We start from the raw sequence: 20596 nt of genomic DNA on the forward strand, positions 1-20596 counted from the left end.
CCATGGACAAGAGCACATGTTGTGGAGGTGAAATGTTTTTTTTTTAAGTAAGGGATAAAGTACATCCAGCTGGTTGTTACTGCAAAATAAACCCTTCAAGTCGGGTTCTTGATCAGCCTGTCTTTATTCTAAGCTGATTCTACGCTTATTACATGACTACTTGCCAAATTAGTAAATAATTAGATGTGAAATATTGATTTGCATTGAAATATTTTATTTATTTATTTATTTATTATTAGTCCTTTGAATGTTCTAGGCACCCTGGAGACTGGTGCAGGACAGGAACAGGGTGGAGAAGGTTGTTTTCATCAGCTTTCCTCCTTCTTGAAGAATAGTGAAGTATTGTACAAGTTTCATAGTACAAGTATTGTACAGAATCTGCTCTTTTGAAAGTGTTAAACGATTTGCTATTAGATGTCGACTCTGGGAAATGGGGGGTTTTGGTCCTTCTGGATCTAAGCTCAGCTTTTGACACTATCGACCATTCTATTTTATTTAGACGACTGGAGGAGTATGTTGGAATTAGGGGAACAGCATTAAATGGGTTCACATCCTATCTTAAGGGGAGATCTTTATCTGTAGATATTGAGAATTTTACCTCTGTTAATGCTGTATGTACACGTGGGGTACATCAGGGTTCCGTTTTAGGCCCTGTTTTGTTCTCCCTTTATCTCCTTCCTTTAGCTATGATTTTTCGTAAGTATCAGATCTCATATCATCTTTATGCAGATGATATACAGCTTTATCTTCCAGCTATATCTCTCCAGTCTCTGACTGATTGTGTGAGTGAAGTTAAAACTAGGATGGAGGAAAAACCTAAGCTGTAGAACAATTTACCATTGTATATAAGATCAGCCTCCTCTTTTCAGGTTTTTAAGTCTTCACTTAAGACTTATCTTTTTAAAATAGCTTATGGTCTGGAGTAAATGCTGTCAAATATTTGTTGTGTGATGATATCTTTGTCATAATTTGTGATTTGTTTTATATGGTTAGTTGTTTTATGACATGTATTTAAACAATGCATTTTTCAGTTAAAGTCAGTTCATTATTGATTCAGTGATACCATCGTCCAGCTCAGTTCAGTTCTTATCCAACAGTGTCTGTGCAGTCACACAGATAATATTGCCAAAAATTAAGTGCCCCCAACTTAGCAAGCCAAAGGTGACAGTGACAATCCATGAGAGTGTACAACAATCCTTCTGGCGACAAGACGAATATTACCGCTGGTCTACTATTAATCTGATGTCCTCCGGTTTCATTTTACAGTAAATACAGTCGATAACTAAGACGCAAGATTATAGCAGTTGCTTTTGAATGAGACTAGGGAGAGTGTGGCTGTGAGATATGAGAGACTTTAAAGTCTCACATGTAAAGCTGGCTTTAAATACCAAGAGCAGCGGTGTGTTATTCTGTGTTGCTAATTATGACGGTTGTTATTGGGGAACAACACACATTGGAATGCTGTGACTGACCAGTCAGAATCAAGTATTCAAGAGTGCCATATTCCAGCTAATACATGATGTAAAGTAGGCATCACACAACCATCATGATACCTCTCATTGGATTTTTTTTTACATTAGACATAATTTTCTTTTAGACATTTTCCTATTTGTAATAGGAAACAGTAAACGAATACTTAGAATCCCCCCAGTCCCTAAATATCAGTTCTTCAGAATGTGGAAGTGAATGTGCCTTTTTTATTTAAGGAACATGATTGGCTAAAGGATTATAATACAAGGGAGGTGTTGTTTTGATTTTTCATTATGAGAATCAAGTTAATCAAGCTATTAATCAAGCTCATTTTACTTCCATTTTATGGTCTCAGAAAATTGGAATGGATTGCTCAGAAGAATACATAAGAATGGAGATGGAATGTGAACCAAAGAAATCATTTCGGAGAGGTTTGAAAGATTTACAAAATTACATTCTATTTGATATAAAAAAGAAACTGTTTGAGAAATAATGAAACTAACTTAAATCTTAAAGCATTAAGCTAATTTGACTTTTACCATTCAGGTGAAATGGAAAATGTTTTAAGTCCTGCAATTACATTTATTTAAATGTCTTTTTTTTATTTAATTTTTTTAAATTATCACTACAAAATCAAATTTTATATTTGGAATGTAATTAGAATTGAGAATGCCATTTAGCAAAATCCTTCTTTCTCAGCTTCAATTACTGATCACATTCATGTGCTAAGTAATGTTTTGTGCTGATACATGTATCATTAGTACTATTGCTTATATACAGTGCTTGTAATATTGCTGTAAACTCTATTAAAGTATATAAGTCTCAAGTATTAAACTTGGGTGGGGATGAAATAAACAATACAAATTAATCAAGCATATGTTATTTTTTTTTTCCTGCAGGTTGTCCATGTACCAGACAAACTGGGATACTTGTACTTCTAGGAACAGTCTGCATGACTATTTTCATGGTCATGGCTTTTGTCATCTGTGAGTGAATTATACAACACAATCTTCAGTGTAATGCAGCTAGACTGCTTTAATTTAGCTGTGGTATGGACTAGGGCTGTAACAAAAGATATATTGATAATTGATTAATCTAACGATTATTAAAGCCATTAATTAACTAATCGATGATTATTTAAAAGATTAATCATTAGACTTAGTCTGATTATTCAGCTTTTGCAATACATATTCTAACAAATAAATAAAAAGGTTATTGCTTATATTAATATTACATAATTACAATTTTTATACATTTATTTTTTACAATACAAATAAATATTTTTTACACACAAAAGGTGATAACAGGCAAGAGAGGTAATCTCGTTCACCATTTAATTAACTGTATAAAAAAGTAATGGAATGACATCATTCTGCCTAACATGTCCTTTATTTAAGTCATATGGATATGGAACAAAATAAAGGTAAGTGACAAGAAATTTTATTTTTGGAAAAATGATTTTATTCACAACATAATCTCTCTTAAAATACCTTATAGGCCCAAAACAGTCCAGAGCTATTTCAAGCTTTAATCTCTGCAAACCAAATTATCACTTTAATGTTTTTGTTTTAATTATTGTTGATTTTTGCATTCAATAAAATATTTTTTTCATTAGCTAGGTTCACACTGGAGAGTTACTTTATAAAAGAACATTTTAAATTTAAGGCAATCTATTCATAAAGTGCTATATAAATAAATGTAATTTGACTGATCTTTACTGGAGTACTGAGCTGCAGAGCTTGTGCAAACATCCACATTTGCTATAATCAGATGCTTTCTTAACTGCTTCTTTCTCACCACTGTCATTTTTGTTTTGTTTATTTTGTTATTGAGAGGAAAGCGTGCAGCATATATTAACATATTAATCTAAATGCTGCTCTCCATAGCATCTGGTTCAGCTGCACCGAAGATTTAGATTATAATGTATAAAATGTAAAAAAAAGAAACTTTTATGTTTATATTTGGTGCAAGAATTATCCACCATAAAACATAGAAAACCATTACATGTATTTTGATATTAAAATACTGTTTAATTAATTATAAATTTTGATAGTAGTCCTTAAGTGTCATAAAAAAATGTAAAAAAAAAGAAACTATTATATTTATATTTGGTGCAAGATTTTTTCCACATGTTTTCATACAATTAATAATAAAAAAAAAAAATAATGAAAAATAATAAAACTATTTAAATAATAATAAAAAATTAAAAATAAAAATAAAGCTATGAGACACTAAGACTATTTAATCACACATGTAAAAACTGCTCCCTGAGAGGAGGGAATGAAACATTACGACTATTTAGTCACTTTGGGGAAAACTCCTTTTGTGAAATGTGGAAGACTTATCAAATCTTGCTATTGCACCTGCAATAGCCAATGGCGTTCGAACACCTGAGAAGTGGATGATATAGCTTTGCACTGAATGCCATTTACCTCAGAACAAGCCAGAGAAGGGCGTGGCCATGAAGAAACCCAAATATTCAATGGCTTTCTCTGCAGAGACAGGACATGCGGTGCGAAAAGAGGAAATCTCCAGGTTCCCTTTCAGTCTGTCACTTCCGACGTCACATCGGTGACTGATAAATTGGGAATCTCACCAGAAAGACCAGTCTAATTTGAACGTAAACTAAATGAGCCAATGCACATTGGCATGCAATATTTGTATCTGACTGCCACGCCTCTGTGTGAGGGTGTTCTGGCGCTGCATCGGGTGGTTGGATCCTTCATTGAGTGGGTGCACACTACAGGCTGCACTACCCCCTGTAGTGTTGTGTGGCCATCTCCCCTGAGCGCTTCAGCAGACTAAAAGAGTATTTCCTAAAAGAGCATTACACAGGTGTGATGATTTTCCGCAGACAACGTTGTGTCTTTTTAAAGATGTTATTCCACCCGTGCGTTTCTGGATGCGGTCGTTACATGGTGCCAGACAATGGTCACGATTGCTGCCTCACATGTCTGGGCATCAAGCATGCTAAGGTGGCCTTTGTGGGTGAGTCATGTTCCATCTCGGAGTTGTGGAGCAGACTCCATTACCTCCGAGAGGTGAAGTTCCAGTGCCTGTGCCTAGGTCTGGGGGAGGACTGCTTCAGACAAATCGCTTGGGCGGTCTTAAGGCCTTTCCACACTGAGCACTTTGCGAAAAAGCAAGGTGAATTGCAGACGAATGGTGCTTTCACACCTGCACGCTAGGTGGCGGCGACCAGCAATGCATTTTTCCTCAGATATGTATCTCGTATATGGATTTAACACATAAATTAAGATAAACAAAGTTTGGTTCTACACCAGAAACACAAACTATCTATAATGCTTACAAGAATAGGCTACATCCTAAAATATATTTAGAAGTACAACTATACTTGAAAATGTATGTAATCATTAATGTATTTGCTTACCTGTTTTAAACCATCATCAAGTGGTTGTAATAACTTCCGATTGTGATCTATGGTTAATTTTGATTCTATAATAAGCAGACACATGAACTCTTTGTATGTTTAATAATGCTACACTGCTACTATTTGTAAACATCCTTTATTGCTATAAAAAATACTGTGAGCTGCATACAAAACACATACAGAAAATATATTGTCATACGATGTCTATTTGCTTTCATATTTCATGTGTAGAAAAATGTTCCACTCTATTTTTTTTTAATAAGGAAGATCTAGACTAGAGAGTAAATGCGCTCTCACTCATAACACTCGTGCACATATAAGAAAACGGATGGTGCTCCACAGATCACATGATTCAGTGGAGAATTATTAGAACTGTTATTCTGTATAAAGAACATGTGAGAATAAATCTGTTCTCAAATACCAACGATAACAAGAACTCAGCATCCACTCTCTTCTCTTATCCGGGAAACTCTTCTTCGGTTTTTGTTTACACTGGTTTTTGAAAAAACGCCACCATTCTCGGCCTTTTGTGCAACAGCAGCTTCTCCGGTCATGTGATCCTAGCTCAAACTTATTGTATGGCCCGTCTTTTAAGTTTGAGAAACTGAAAAGATTCGTTGGACTGGTTGGAAAAAAAACATTTGCATTTTCGGTGCGCGAATGTTCGCGGTCTATATGGAAGCATCCATAGGAATGTATTGTTTTATTCCAGCGCCTCATCGTGTCTGATATTTATTTCACTTTTTGTGAAATAAACTTTTTTTCAGCGTGGAAAGGCCTTTAGGGTGACAGTGAGGGCTTCCCCTACGAGGAACTTACCTCCCAGGGACCCTCGCCCCACATGCGCACCCTGAGTCTGAGCTCTCTGGGGAAGAAGATTCGGCTGCACTGACTCCTTCTGAGATGGCAGCAATTCCTGAATCGGACCATGAAATGATGGCTAAGCATCCCTGGGTGGCTGAGAAGGTCGGGCTTGAGTGGATTCCTCCACTTTGTCCTGAAGCTGTGAGGCTGGATGATTAGTTTCTCTGGGGTGGCTCACGCTGTGTTCTCAGCACCCCACCCAGGTGCCTTTCTTCCCGGAAGTGCATGAAGAGCTTACAAGCTCGTGGACAGCACCTTTTACTGCCGAAACCAAAATCGTGTCTCCCTTCCAAGGCCTGTAAGCATTCGTGTAGTCTGTCTGACAGTACTTATGTGGCCTGTGGAGAGGCAGCCTCAGCCTTACACACTATGGTGTTATTGCAGGTTCATCAGGCCAAGGCACTGAAAGACCTGCACAGGGGTGGTCACGATCCTGAGGTTCTGAAAGTACTGCGGAAAGCTACTGACCTCATGCAACAAGCATTGAAGGTCACTGCACGTTCACTGGGTAATGTGATATTCACACTTGTGGTCCAGGAACACCATCTCTGGTTGTGTCTGGCTGATTTAAGGGTTGCTGCAAGACTCAGTTTTTAAATTCCCCCATGTCTCAGATTGCCCTCTTCGGCGACGCAGTCGAGAGATTTGCCCAGCAGTCCTCATCTGCACAGAAGCAGACAGAGGCAATCAGACAAATCCTGGCCGGGTGAACAGCTGCTGCCACCTGACTGCCTGCCGCAATGCCTCGGACTGCTCATCGCCTAGGGCGGTCCACTGTGTCCACCCTGCTCTCGTTCTACAGCAGCATCAGCCTACAGCTAATCAGAGTCGTGGAGCAAAATCAAATCTGGCAACAAAAGGAAAGGTAAGAGGAAAGAGAATGGGAGAATAGAGACTCCATCCCCAGACGGTCCAGCTGATCTGGTGAGGTTTCGGAGCCTCTCAGGTAGACCTGTTTGTCTCTCCAAAAACCTCTCACTACCAGCTGTTTTATTCCTTGACCGAGGGAATACTCGGGACAGATGCTATGGTACACAGCTGGCCCCAGGGCTTGCACAAGTATGCATTCCCCCCAGTGAGCCTCTTTGCACAGACTGTGCAAAGTCAGGGAAGACAAGACAGAAATGGGGAACCCTATGGCACCCATGTCCAGACCCCTGGAAACTCCATGTCTGGTCCCTGGATGTGCCATGGAGGACCTAGGTGACTCATCCCAAGAGATAGTGGACACCACCACTTCGGCATGAGCACTGAGACACAAGACAATCTTACGCCTTGAAGTAGAACCTGTTCATCGAAAGGTGTATCTCTCACAGAGAGGACCTCCGGAGACGTTCGATCAGGGCTGTGCTTTCTTTTCTGCAGCAGGGGTTGGAGCGAAGCCTGCCTCCCTCCACACTTAAAGTTTACGTTACTGTGATATCTGCAAACCACGACCCCAAGGATGATAAAACAGCAGGGAAGCATGACCTGGTTGTCAGGTTCCTTAGGGGGCGAGAAGGTTCCTTGACCTCCCTACATACCTCTTGGGACCTGAGTCCAGCTCTTGGAGCACTTCAGCAGGTCCCATTTGAGCCCTTGCAATCAGTTAAGCTGAAGTTTCTGTCAATGAAAACGTAGCTCCTGGTTGCTTTGGCTTCTATCAAGAGTAGGGAACCTGCAGGCATTTTTGGTTGATGAATTGTGCCTAGAGTTTGGGCCGGCTGACTCCCATGTAACTCTTAAGACCTCGGTCCAACTACATGCACAAGGTTCCAAATTCTCTCGCTACAACCCGTCTAAATAATAGTTTGATTTAACTTGAAGTTATGACAAAAATATATTAGCATTGTATAATGTACTTCAAAGTTATAATAACAACAATAATACTATTTTTATAATAATTAATTTATTTAAACATTTTTAAGGAATATCATGTTTGTCCATGTTTTAACTTAGTATACCTCTGTTGCGAAGCACTTTGCCAAAAAATAAAAGGAGTTGTTAAATTTTCATTTGATAACATTTTAAAACATTCATTAAAATGTTAAAGTGTGATATACATATACATAAGGCTTATAGCTTTATTTTTAATAGTTTTTTGTTTATTTATTTATTCAGAAGCGAGACTTCAGTACTTTCATATTTCAAGTTTGTTGCAATGAAGGATTTGTTCACTTAAATAACTTGTTCTTATTCTTTTAAGAGTCATTGTTACTGATAAGAATTATTGTTTAATATATACCGTGAAACTGTGATATTTTCTGAGACGATTATCATACCATGAAAATCTCATACCCAGTTTTGGTAACGGACTTCTAATTAACTGTCAACTGTTTTTGGTAGGTGGTGCCCTAGAAAATAAGGTTGCAGAGATGCAGACCTTAGTTTCAAGCCTGAGTTCATATTTGAACACATCTGGAGCAAGTAACCCAATGACTAGGGGTTAGTGTTTTGTCTTTTTTATTTTTGACAGATTGCAACAAGATCATTTAATATATTAAATATATAAAAAATATTTGTACTTTTACAATCTTTTGATCATAAATTCATCATAAAGTTCAACATTACACTCTTCAAATGTCTTCCATAAAATGCTGATCTCAACAGAACATGATGGTTAACTATACTTTTCCTCTTTGACTTTTAACACTGAAAATAGCCCTAGATATATGTGCATAAAAAGCACAGATCATTTAATAATTGGTCCCTCTCACTCTATATGCATAGAACTGCAAGAAAAGGAATTGTCTAATATTAAGACCTTGATGACTGATCTTGTCTCCTCACTGAGTTCACTCACATCCAAACAAGAAGAAATCCTACAAAAGTTGGGTAAGCACTGGACGTACTTTTCGGTTTTGAATCCTCAACCATAAATGAACAAATTAATGGTTTGAATCTGTTTCATGCCTCAAGTTATGAAACTTTCTCTCGGTTTTGTCCTACAGAGCACCAGCAGAATGTGTCAGACACTGAAGTGAAGAGTTTGATGGGCAGTTTGAGTTCTTCAGTATTGGCTCTTAGGGATAAACTGACAGAGCACAGTTCAAATTCATCTGTTTTTTCTCTACAGTCTTTTCAACACACACAACTTATTTTGAGTAAGACCTTAAATTATATTACCTAAAATATAAATTAATAAATATTTCATTCAAAAATCTTAAATATTATGTTCTATAGAATAAGCTTCTCCTTTTATTAGAGGTAATTGTGATGATATACTGTATTTTTTTTACTTGTCTTCAACTAAAGTGGACATTTCAAGATCACTGATGGGCCTGAGTGATTTCATGGGAGACACGAGATCATCTATTCAGTTACTTTCTTATAAACTATCATTTACCAGTAAGTAAACTCTAAATTCAAAGTGTAATATTGTGCTCAAATATAATACAGCTTCTGTTTCAATGATGTTATGCAGCAGAATAACCACTGTTATTTTACCAAGAAAGTTAATAATGAAGGTGCACCAGGTACAACAGGAATTACTGTTTTAGTTACAGTATTTGAAGGTGGTCAAAGTAAATGAGGAGAAGCACTGTGGGGGAACAATATCTGGGTAGGATTACATTTATTAGACAATAGATTAAATTTTTAGACAAAAAGTTGTTTCTGTATTCTTTTACTGAGGGTGTATAGAAAAAAAAATACTGAAAAACTCAGCAAAAAGGGGAGGTTTACCCAAATGAAAATTCTGTTGATTTAAATTAATTGTTTAATAAGTTATGTTTCTTTCGATTTTGTTTTTACTGTGATGATTTGATTAAATGTGTTGCATGACTGAGTAAAAAATAATGCACCATTTTGCACTCTCTTTCTTTCTCTTACTTACATAGACTTGCTTACATCAGGCTGTACTGAACCCGATTGGATCCCGTTCAGAAACAGCTGTTACCTGTTCTCTTATGATGTTATGAATTGGACCAAAGCAAAAGATTACTGCGAAGAGCAGGGTGCGGTACTCTTAAAAATAGAAGATGCCTCTGAGAAGGAGTGGGTATGTGGGTACACAAACACTAACACAGACACTCTCTCTCTCTCTCTCTCTCTCACACACATACACACACACACACACCACACACACACACCAATCCAATCTGTCTTTCAGTTATTATTTTATCTTCCTTCCTAGCAATTTGTTACCAATATTGCTAAACCATATTCATACTGGATTGGTCTTACGGACCAGAACACAGGGCAGTGGAGATGGGCAGATGACACTCCTTACACCATGAATAAAGAGTAAGTTGAATATAAAGAGAACTAGATATTTGGTTCCAGAGGTAGAGGGTTTCCAGGAGTCTTTAAATTTTTACAACTCACAGAGTTGTAAATGTATACCAGTGGATCGACGAGAAGCTAACGTGACTTCTAAAAATCTAAACAATTAAGATATATATATTTGTATATATATACATTTATATATGTATATATATAAAACCATGAATATATCACCAGAGCGTAGTGTAGAATTAAGGTAAATTATGTGAAAAAATGGTTTTTTAAAATGAAGATGCTTTTTTTTTTAATGAACCATTAACAGATGTTAGACTGCACTATCAATCTGGACAAAAAAAAAAGAGTCAACCAGACAAATATGCACCTTTTTACACAGTTTTTTGTGACCTCTGAGCAATAAATGAAACAAGCCTCTTTGGCTGAATCTGGACGAGTGTGGATCTCTTTGTATTATTGTATTTTATTATTTACTATTATTGTATTTTGGATCTAAGCACCTTATTTTATTTTCCTACTGGAGTTTTGGACAAGTGTTTGGTGATATGACCTTTTCTATTTGTGGACAGTTTAGTGTGTTACCACAGACAATTACCTATACCCCACCTCATGCAGTAGTAGCCAAAAGTGATGTCCATCCTAGGAAAATTGCACTTTATTTAAACTTTTTTTTAAGCATTTATTAAATATTTTGTATGCGTGATGTGAAGTAGGGCCTGGAGTATAAAACTTATGTTATCGTTCTATGTTTGAATTGATTCAATTGTCATGACGCAATGAAACATACCAAATTGTGCGGACATCATTTTTGATCATTTATCGTTTTCATACAAGCTTGCACTCTTTATTCCCAGCCTATAATTCAGTAAATCACGGAGTACTAGGTATTAGCTATTACATGTTATTTTGTAGATTTTAATGAAGATGGCCAAATGGAAGGAGCTGTCCTCTGCAAACGATGAGGATATTTGTCAAAATGGCTAATTCTGCTCAATCAGTTTTGGATATTGCTTATGTTCAACTATAAATTAACAGTTTAACAACTTTTGAATTTCAATTTCACAGACAATGGAGTCCTGGGCAGCCGGATGACTGGACCAAACACGGTCTGGGAGAGGAAGGAGAGGACTGTGGGCACATTACAGTATATGGGCTGTTAAATGATGCCCACTGCTCTTACAAAATGAAGTATATATGCAAAAAGAAAAAAAAGGACTGAAAATATGTGCCTTAAAGTGTGGTCAGCACTGAATAAATAAAAGCACTGTCCACTAACAAGTCTAGATAGGTTTCATTTTGAGTCTATTACATTTTTTGTGTGTGGTGGGGGAGTATTGTGCTGAAATGGTTAACTTTTGGTGTAAATTACAAATCAAATTAATGTGTTTGGTGTGTAGGTATTTATGACTAATACAGGGTTTCTCCAGAGTCTTTAAAATCAAATTTTAGACTTTTTACGACTTGACAAATGAAATTAATACTGCATGCCTTTACAGAACAAACCCATAAAATGACAAAATAAATCAGGAAGCTCAAATTCTTTTACTTAATTAATCAGGCTTTGGCACATTCTACTGCAAACCAGGGGAACTGCAAGTTTAAGTAGCCGAGACCAGTTCAGTATTTACATTAGAATTGGTTTAAGTTCTCATGTATTAAAACACACAAAGCAGAGTTCCACTGATATTGGATTTTGCTGATACAATAATGTGTTTTTGAAGAAAAGCAATAAAAATGATTGTGCCGATATTCATGAAATCTATATATTGAATGTGTTAAAACAAGTCTTTCTTTCCAGTGACCCAGAGAGAAGCCACACGAGTTTATGCTGATATAAATGCCTGATACTGTTTACTGTGTAAACCAAATACCAATAATGGCTAGGGGGAAAAGCATTTTATGCATACTGAGAGACTTTTATCATAAACAAGCCTGAAATTAACAATTCATCTAACTCTCACATGCTCTTTAAAACATTTTCCTCGCTCCTTTGTTGAGTTTGTAATATCTTTATTTGTCCCTTTACAGGGCAATTTATGCAGCATCAGACCTCACAAACATACAAATTCATAAAAAACAACACAATAACCAACCATAAACAACCCCGAGCATTTACAGTACAGTACACAGTTCTTCATATACTATTAAAATCACGGTACACCTTTATCCTTATGTTTCAGATAAGTATTTACACTCAAGACTGCATTTGAAACAAAAGACCTAGAAGCTTTAACAGTCCTCCACTTGGTCACTCTGTATCGCCTGCCTGAGGGGAGCAGTTCAAATTCTAAATAGAAAGTGTGGGATGAATCATCCAAGATAGTCAAAGACTACCTAAGAACATTCCTCTCACACAGAGCAGGCAAACTCAGCTGTACAGAGCCTGTTATCTTTGACCCTAAATTAACAATGCTCTGCAGCTGGGATCTACTTTTAACATTTAATCCATAAAACCAACAGATCATAGCAAAAGGTAAAACAGTTTCAATAAAAGATCTATAAAACAGTATCAATATAGTTGTATCCACATCAAACGACTTAAGCTTCCTCAATAAATATAACCGTTTCTGTGCTTTTGATACAACAAGATTTGTGTTTTCCACCCACCTGTCATCGTCAATAACTGTACCCAAATACTTGTATGAACTAACCTTGTCAACTTCTTTGCCCACAATAACTACTTTAAAGGAGTACCAACAGAATTATAAAATTCTATCATCATATCTTTAGTTTTGGAGACATTAATTTGTAGATGTGAACTCTCACACCAATCAAAAAATAGTTGAAAATGGGCTCATGCTCTGTGTCACCCTGCTGTAACAGACTTAGCACCACTGTATCATTTAATATTTAATAATATGTCTGTCTGAAAATTGGCTTCTGCACTTATCTGTATATAAAATAAATAATAAAGGTGAAAGAATACACCCTTGGGGGCAGCCCACTGAGGAATAAAGTTCCCGGGAATGTTCTCCATTTACCCGTACTATTTGAGATCTTCTGGTCAGAAAATCTAAAATCCAGGCCACCAAACCGGACATCAAATTCGGACAGCAAACGTTCAGCTAAAAGAAGTGGTTGAATAGTGTTGAAAGCTGATGAAAAATCTACAAATAATAAACGAGCATGATGCTTGCCAGTATCCACATATTTATATATAAAATGTAAGAGTGTCAGGGTGGCATCCTCCACACTCCTATTTCTCCTATAAGCAAATTGTAGCGGATCAATCAACTGACTAGTATGCTCTACAATCCAAGTTGTAATAATTCTCTCAAAACAATTGGTCTAAATTCGTTCATTTGTCTGGCATTGGTCTTTTTAGGAATGGGTACAATAATAGATTTTTTCCACACTGAGGGTAATTTCAAAGAGGTCTGAAAAATAAATGATTAATATCACAGAGCTGATAAGCACAACTCCTCAGAACTCTCCCACTCACTTTATCAGGCCCAGGGCTTTTATTTTGTTGGGTGGTTTGCAAAACCCTCAAAAGAGAGGCTTTATCAATCTGCAAATATTCCTCTGTTTTCAAACTAAAATAAAAATCCATACACATTTCATTAAAATCATGTGTATCAAATCGCCTAAAAAAATCATTAAATTCATTTGCTATCAAATTCATTTTTCTATCAAAGACTCAGTGCGAGTTATTCCAATTGGTTCTTTATTTTTTTGCACCAGCCATTGCCTTTATTCTTTTCCATGCTAACTGAATATTTCCCTTAATAAACTTTTCCTCCACTGATGCCTTATATTTCATTTTTGCCCTCCTAATTTCTCGTTTTACTTCCTTATTAACCTGACACTTTTCCAAATCTGTACCTTAATTTAAAAAAAAAAAAAAAACTGTTTCTTCTTATTTAAAACATGTTTCAATGATTTTGTCACCCAGGGCTTATTATTTGAATACATTTTTCCTAGGTATCACAGACTCTTCACAAAAGTGAATATATGAACTCACAGCATCAGCTAACTCATCGTTGTCCACACAAGAATTTTTAAAAATGACCCATTCAGTGCGATCAAAGCAGTCTTGTAACTGTAAGATGTTATCATCAGTCCATCTTCGAAATGGACTAGTAACAGGTCTTACTCTCTGCAACACTGGTTTATAGCATGGTTGCAAACAGACTGCATTACGGTCTGCACAACCAATTGGGGGTCTGGAAAAGGATCTATATGCATCTGGTATTGACCCATAACATAAATTAAGTATTTTTTAATGGCCTTTGTACTCCTCCTCCCCCTCCTTCATCAACTAACCGCTGACGACTTTGTCACATTCTTCATTAATAAAATTAAAACCATCAATGCACAATTTTCCACCCCACAATCTGTCAAGCACATCTTATCATCAAACATACACTTGTTCACATCCTTCTCTTCACTCCCTGAGGCAGAAGTCTCCAAACTCATCCTTTCTATTCATCCTACTACTTTTCCGCTTGATCCTATTCCATCTCATCTCCTGCAAGCCATTTCTCCTGCAGTTGTACCTGCACTCACTCACATCATTAACACATCCCTTCACAATGGTGTTTTTTCCCTCAGCATTTAGACTGGCTCGTATAACTCCACAACTTAAGAAACCCACCCTCAACCCATCTCTTTTAGAGAACTACAGACTTTCCCTTCTTCCTTTCATTGCAAAAACACTTGAACGAGCTGTGTTCAACCAAGTCTCTACCTTTCTCACACAGAAACAACCTCCTCGACAGCAACCAATCTGGCTTCAGAAGTGGACATTCAACCGTGACTGCCTTGCTCTCAGTTGTTGAAAAAAAAAGGCCTCTAACACTAGGTTGCTCTATTCTTTTTCTACACTTGCTGGATCTGTCCGCTGGTTTTGACACGGTTACCCACCAGATCCTCCTGTCAACCCTACTGGTAAAGGGCATCGCAGGAACTGCACTCCAGTGGTTTGAGTCTTATATATCAGATAGGTCCTTCAAAGTACCTCTGGAGAGGTTGAGGTGTCCAAGTCGCAGCATCTAACTACTGGGGTGGCTCAGGGCTTCAGTTCTTGGACCACTTATTTCTCTGCCTACATGGCATCATTAGGCTCTGTCATTCAGAAACATGGCTTTTCATGTCACTGCTATGCTGATGACACTCAACTCTACCTCTCATTCCCATCCTGATGATCCGATGGTAGCTGCTCGCATCTCAGCTTGTCTAACAGACATTTCTTGCTGGATGAAGGACCATCACCTTCAACTAAACCTTGCCAAGACAGAAACTGCTTGTGGTTCCAGCAAACTCATCGTTTCATCATAACTTCACATCCACATCTCCACATCAACCATAACTCCTTCAAAAACAGCCAGAAACCTTGGAGTTTATGATTGATGATCAGCTGATTTTTTAGAGCACGATTTTCTCAGAGCTCATTGATAAAACTGTCCAGTCCTGCAGATTTGCTTTATTCAACATCAGGAAGATCAGGCCCTTTCTTTCGGAACATGCTTCACAGCTCTTTGTTCAAGCTCTTGTTCTGTCCAGGCTGGACTATTGCAATGCTCTCTTGGCAGGTCTTCCAGCCAGTTCTATCAAGCCTTTACAATTAATCCAGAACACGGCAGCAAGATTAATTTTTAATGAGCCAAAAAGAATGTACGTCACACCTCAGTTTATCAATTTGCACTGGCTACCAATAGCAGCTTGCATAAAATTCAAGGCATTAATATTTGCCTACAAAACCACCACTGGCTCTGCACCCCTTTACCTAAATTCATTACTTCAGACTTATGTGCCTCTAGAAGCTTGCGTTCTACAAGTGAACGTCACTTTATTGTGCCATCCCAAAGAAGCACAAAGTCACTTTCACAGACTTTTAAATTAAATGTTCCCTCCTGGAGGAATGACCTGCCCAACTCAATCCGAGCAGCAAGAATCTGCTAAAACATATATCTTACAACTTTTTTTGACCCTCTAACTCTAGCACTCTCTATTCTAATTATTTTCATAAAAAAAGCTTTTCTAATCTTTTTGTACTCTATATATTTGTTTTCTTTTTATTTATTATACAATTAACAAAAGTAAAAAAAGGCCTCTAACACTAGGCGTGCTCTATTCTTTTTCTATTCTATCTGTTTTCTTTTTATTTATTATATAATTAAAACAAAACTTGCTACATGTACTGCGTTAAGCTAACTGAGACTTGTTTTAGCACTTACATATCATTGCTCTTTTGTTGATTTTGATTGATTCCATTGTCCTCATTTGTAATTCGCTTTGGATAAAAGCGTCTGCTAAATGACTAAATGTAAATTTAATGTATATGTAAATACATTGGGACTCTTATTTTGAAATGCCAATGCTTTACTATTTCCAGCTGCTTATTCAAAAAGATGAGGAAATAAAATATGCCCTCTTACCACCATTTACAACATTTTGTTATATAAATCACATGCACTCACATTTATTTAAATCAGCCTTTTGTAGTTTAATAATCATATTTCTGTTTTGCAATGACTGTTTTCTGTCCCCAAATTTAAAACCTCTTAAAATAATTAAAACGTTTGGTGTACTAGTTAAGGTAATGTATGGCCTTAAATTTGATCAAACCAAATTTAAGACTTTTTAAGGACTCCCAGCCTTCTAGCACTGTCTTAAAAATTAAACAATCAAAAAATTAAACAGTTAGTCTTTAGCCTCAACAAATCAACAAGAATTACATTGATAAACTAATAAAATAACATACTTGTCCTCTTGTGAACAGTTAAATCATGTGAAAACTTAACAGTTAGTCTTTAGCCTAAACTGTGTACTTGAATGTTTATTGCATGACTCTGTATACTTTCATTTTAAGTAAATTAATTTTGTTTTAACTCTGAGGATGTAATAAATTACTTTTGTGGTAATTGTCATCATGCCACAAATGCAGTCAATAGAGCTCTACTTGTATTTACCTTGCAACATTCTTATTTATGAAATCACATATGCAGCCACAAACATTAGATGCATTTGGTTGAGGGTGATTTATCAGCATGTTTAAGCTATAAAAGAGGTCTGGCCACTGGTATTTTTATGCAGATTGCACTAAAAGAAAGATACAGGATAAATTTCATACCAAACATCAACACAACCCCACATCATTTTCCATATTTAGTTATAGCCAAAATGGTTAGAGGTCAAAATTTCATACAAAATATTTTCACTTCCCCAGTTCAGTTTTTATTTTTGCATGTAAAAGTCCAAGATCAGCACAACTGCAGTATTTTGTTAAAACAGCTGAATTATATTAATCTTTCACTAGCAGTGAATCTTCAAATGGTAAAAAGGAAAATTCCATACAGACCTCACAAACATAAAAACTCAACGCATATTTTATATATATACTGTATATACACTCGCTGGCCACTTTATTAGGTACACCTTGCTAGTATCGGGTTGGACCCCCTTTTGATTCAACAAGGTGTTGGAAACATTCCTAAGAGATTTTGGTCCATATTGACATGATAGCATCACACAGTTGCTGCAGATTTGTCGGCTGCACATCCATGATGCGAATATCCCGTTCTACCACATCCCAAAGCTGCTCTACTGGATTGAGATCTGGTGAATGTGGAGGCCCATTTTAGTAAAGTGAACTCATTGTCATGTTCAAGACACCAGTCTGAGATGAGGCCAGCTTTGTGACATGGTGCATTATCCTGCTGGAAGTAGCCATCAGAAGATTGGTACACTGTAGTCATAAAGGGATGGACATGGTCAGAAACAATGCTCAGGTAGGCCGTGGCGTTTAAACAATGCTCAGTTGGTTCTAAGGGGCCCAAAGTGTGCCAAGAAAACATCCCCCACACCACTACACCACCACCACCAGCCTGAACCATTGAGACAAGGCAGGATGGATCCATGCTTTCATGTTCTTTACGACAAATTCTGACTCTACCATCTGAATGTCACAGCAGAAATCGAGACTCATCAGACCAGGAAACGTTTTCCAATCTTCTATTGTCCAATTTTGGTGAGCCTGTGTGAATCATAGCCTCTGTTTCCTGTTCTTAGCTGACATGAGCGGCACCCGGTGTGGTCTTCTGCTGTTGTAGCCCATCTGCTTCAGGGTTCGACGTGTTGTGTGTTCAGAGATGATATTCTGCATACCTTTTTTTTATTTTTATTTTTTTATTTAGTTGACAGGGACATTGTACATTAATAAAACACTCCTGTAAATGTACCAGAATTAGCCAAAGGCTATTTTACATCTGTAGTCCCTGGACAAGATGTTACAAGTCACCCTAAAATAAAAATTAATTAAAAATACATACTAGAAAATGTAATAATTACATAGTACAAATCATACAGTATTCTGTTAAACAATTGGATCGAATAAAGACAAGATACAATCAATAACAATACAGCTAGCAAATTTAAAATTCTAGTGTTGACAAGTCTGAGTACTAGTTAATCATGGTTGTATCGAGTGGTTATTTGAGTTACTGTTGCCTTTCTATCCTCTCTAATCAGTCTGCCTGTTCTCCACTGACCTCTGACATCAACAAAGCATTTTCGTCTACACAACTGCTGCTCACTGGATATTGTCTCTTTTTTGGACCATTCTCTGTAAACCCTAGAGATGGTTGTGTGTGAAAATCCCAGTAGATCAGCAGTTTTTGACATACTCAGACCAGCCCGTCTGGCACCAACAACCACGTTCAAAGTCACTTAAAGCCCTTTTCTTCCCCATTCTGATGCTCGGTTTGAACTTCAGCAAGTCGTCTTCACCACATCTAGTTGCCTAAATACATTGAGTTGCTGCCATGTGATTGGCTGATTAGCAATTTGTGTTACCAAGCAACTGAATTGGTCTATATACTGTATATGCACACACACACACACACACAAACACACACACACACACACACACACACACACAAACACACATATATGTGTGTGTGTATGTGTGTGTGTGTGCGCACATACATAAATCAAAATGACAAACCATGGACACATTTTGGGAAGAATTAACAGATAATCTTTAGCTAATGCATAATGTAAAGTAGACCTAACCATCATTATACCTCTCATGAAGAAAACTTACGTGCAAATAAAAAAGTTGCATTACAATTTTATTTGACATTTTCCTATCAGTGTCTCAGTAACAGAATACCTAGAAACCTCCCAAGTCCTTAAATATCAGAATGTGGAAGTGAATGTACCTTTTGTTTAATTTTAAGGAACATGATTGCACAATGGATTATAATACAAAGGAGGTATTCTTTTGATTTTTCATTATGAGAATCAAGTAATTGATTATTTTACCTCCATTTCATGGTCTCAAAAAATGGGAATGGATTGCTCAGACGAATACATTAAAATGGAGATGGAATGTGAATCAAAGAAATCATTTCGGAGGGGCTTGAAAGAAAAAATTAAAATAATTTGACTTTTGTGGTTCAGGTGAAATGGAAAATGTTTCATTTAGTCCTGCAATTATATTTATTTAAATGTCTTGAAACTTTTTTTTATTTATTTATTATTAGCAGCTTTTATATTTGGAATGTCACAAACAACATTTAACAAAATCCTTCTTCCTCAGCTTCAATTATTGATCACATTCATGTGCTGAGTATGGTTCCTTTTGTTTTGTGCTGATACATGTATCTGTAATACTTTTGCTTATACACAGTGGTTGTAATATTACGCTAAACTTTTTTAAAGTATTAAAATCTAACGGAGGAGAATAAATTATCAATATTAATGAATCAAGCATATGTTTCTTTTTTCTGCAGGTCATCCATGTAGCAGACAATCTGGCATTCTCGTGCTTCTAGGAACAATCTGCATGATTGTTTTTTTATGGTCATGACTTCTGTCATCTGTGAGTGAATTAAACACCACAGTTATATTATTATTATTATTATTATTATTATTATTATTATTATTATTATTATTATTATAAGAAGCTTTTATATTTTGTGCAAGTTTTTTCACCAGTTTTCATATTTGTCCTGTAGTGTCACCAATTAACTTTAATATGAATCTCGTTCTTATCTATGAACCGAGTTTACATAATCTATAATGAAAATCAGAGATTTGCATTACCACATGGAGAGAAGCTGGATATGTGACAGTGTGTTTGCTTGTCTATCTGTTTATTTTGGTTCAAAGATTCACATCAAGAACGAAAGTTTTCAATGCTGGAGAGCTGGATATACAGCCATACTTCTGATCTAACTTCAGTCAAATCTGATTTTCAGAACACAGGTGAGAATAGATTTTTGATTAATGCTTATATTTTTGGTATAGTGGTGATCTAGAAAAGAAGGTTGCTGAGCTGCAGACCTTAGTGTTCATCTTGAGTTCATATTTGAACATGTCTGGAGCAAGTAACCCAACGACCAGGGGTTAGTGTCTTGTGTTGTTTTACTTTATTTTGTGACAAATCGCAAGACCATTTAATTAAATGAGAAACATTATTTGCAAGTAAGTATCATATGACAATTCATGATTTATGTATATATATATTGATCATAAATTCATCATAAAGTAACATAACACTTTTCAAATGTCCTCCATGAAAATTGTCACATTACTAATGTTTGTCTGGGGGAAAATTAATGCAATACATTTTTGCATGATTCAAGTTTCTGATCCCTTTCCTCTTTGACTTTTGACCCTGCAAATAGTCTAAGACATGATATGTGC

The 20596-nt window shown here is 36.5% G+C and overlaps 1 protein-coding gene across 1 annotated transcript; it reads left to right on the forward strand.

Annotated features, from left to right (window-relative positions):
* The first annotated feature begins 1770 nt into the window (after positions 1–1770).
* LOC109066449 (asialoglycoprotein receptor 1-like) lies at positions 1771–11215 on the forward strand. The gene is made up of 9 exons (XM_042723262.1): positions 1771–1901; positions 2370–2456; positions 8051–8149; positions 8435–8539; positions 8656–8808; positions 8960–9052; positions 9544–9704; positions 9840–9949; positions 11009–11215. Exons 1-9 carry the CDS (start codon positions 1835–1837, stop codon positions 11160–11162), a joined length of 1029 nt encoding a protein of 342 aa, XP_042579196.1. The 5' UTR covers positions 1771–1834; the 3' UTR covers positions 11163–11215.
* Positions 11216–20596: the final 9381 nt, after the last annotated feature.

This window comes from Cyprinus carpio, chromosome B5 (genome assembly GCF_018340385.1).
Source record: "Cyprinus carpio isolate SPL01 chromosome B5, ASM1834038v1, whole genome shotgun sequence".
Taxonomy (NCBI): domain Eukaryota; kingdom Metazoa; phylum Chordata; class Actinopteri; order Cypriniformes; family Cyprinidae; genus Cyprinus; species Cyprinus carpio.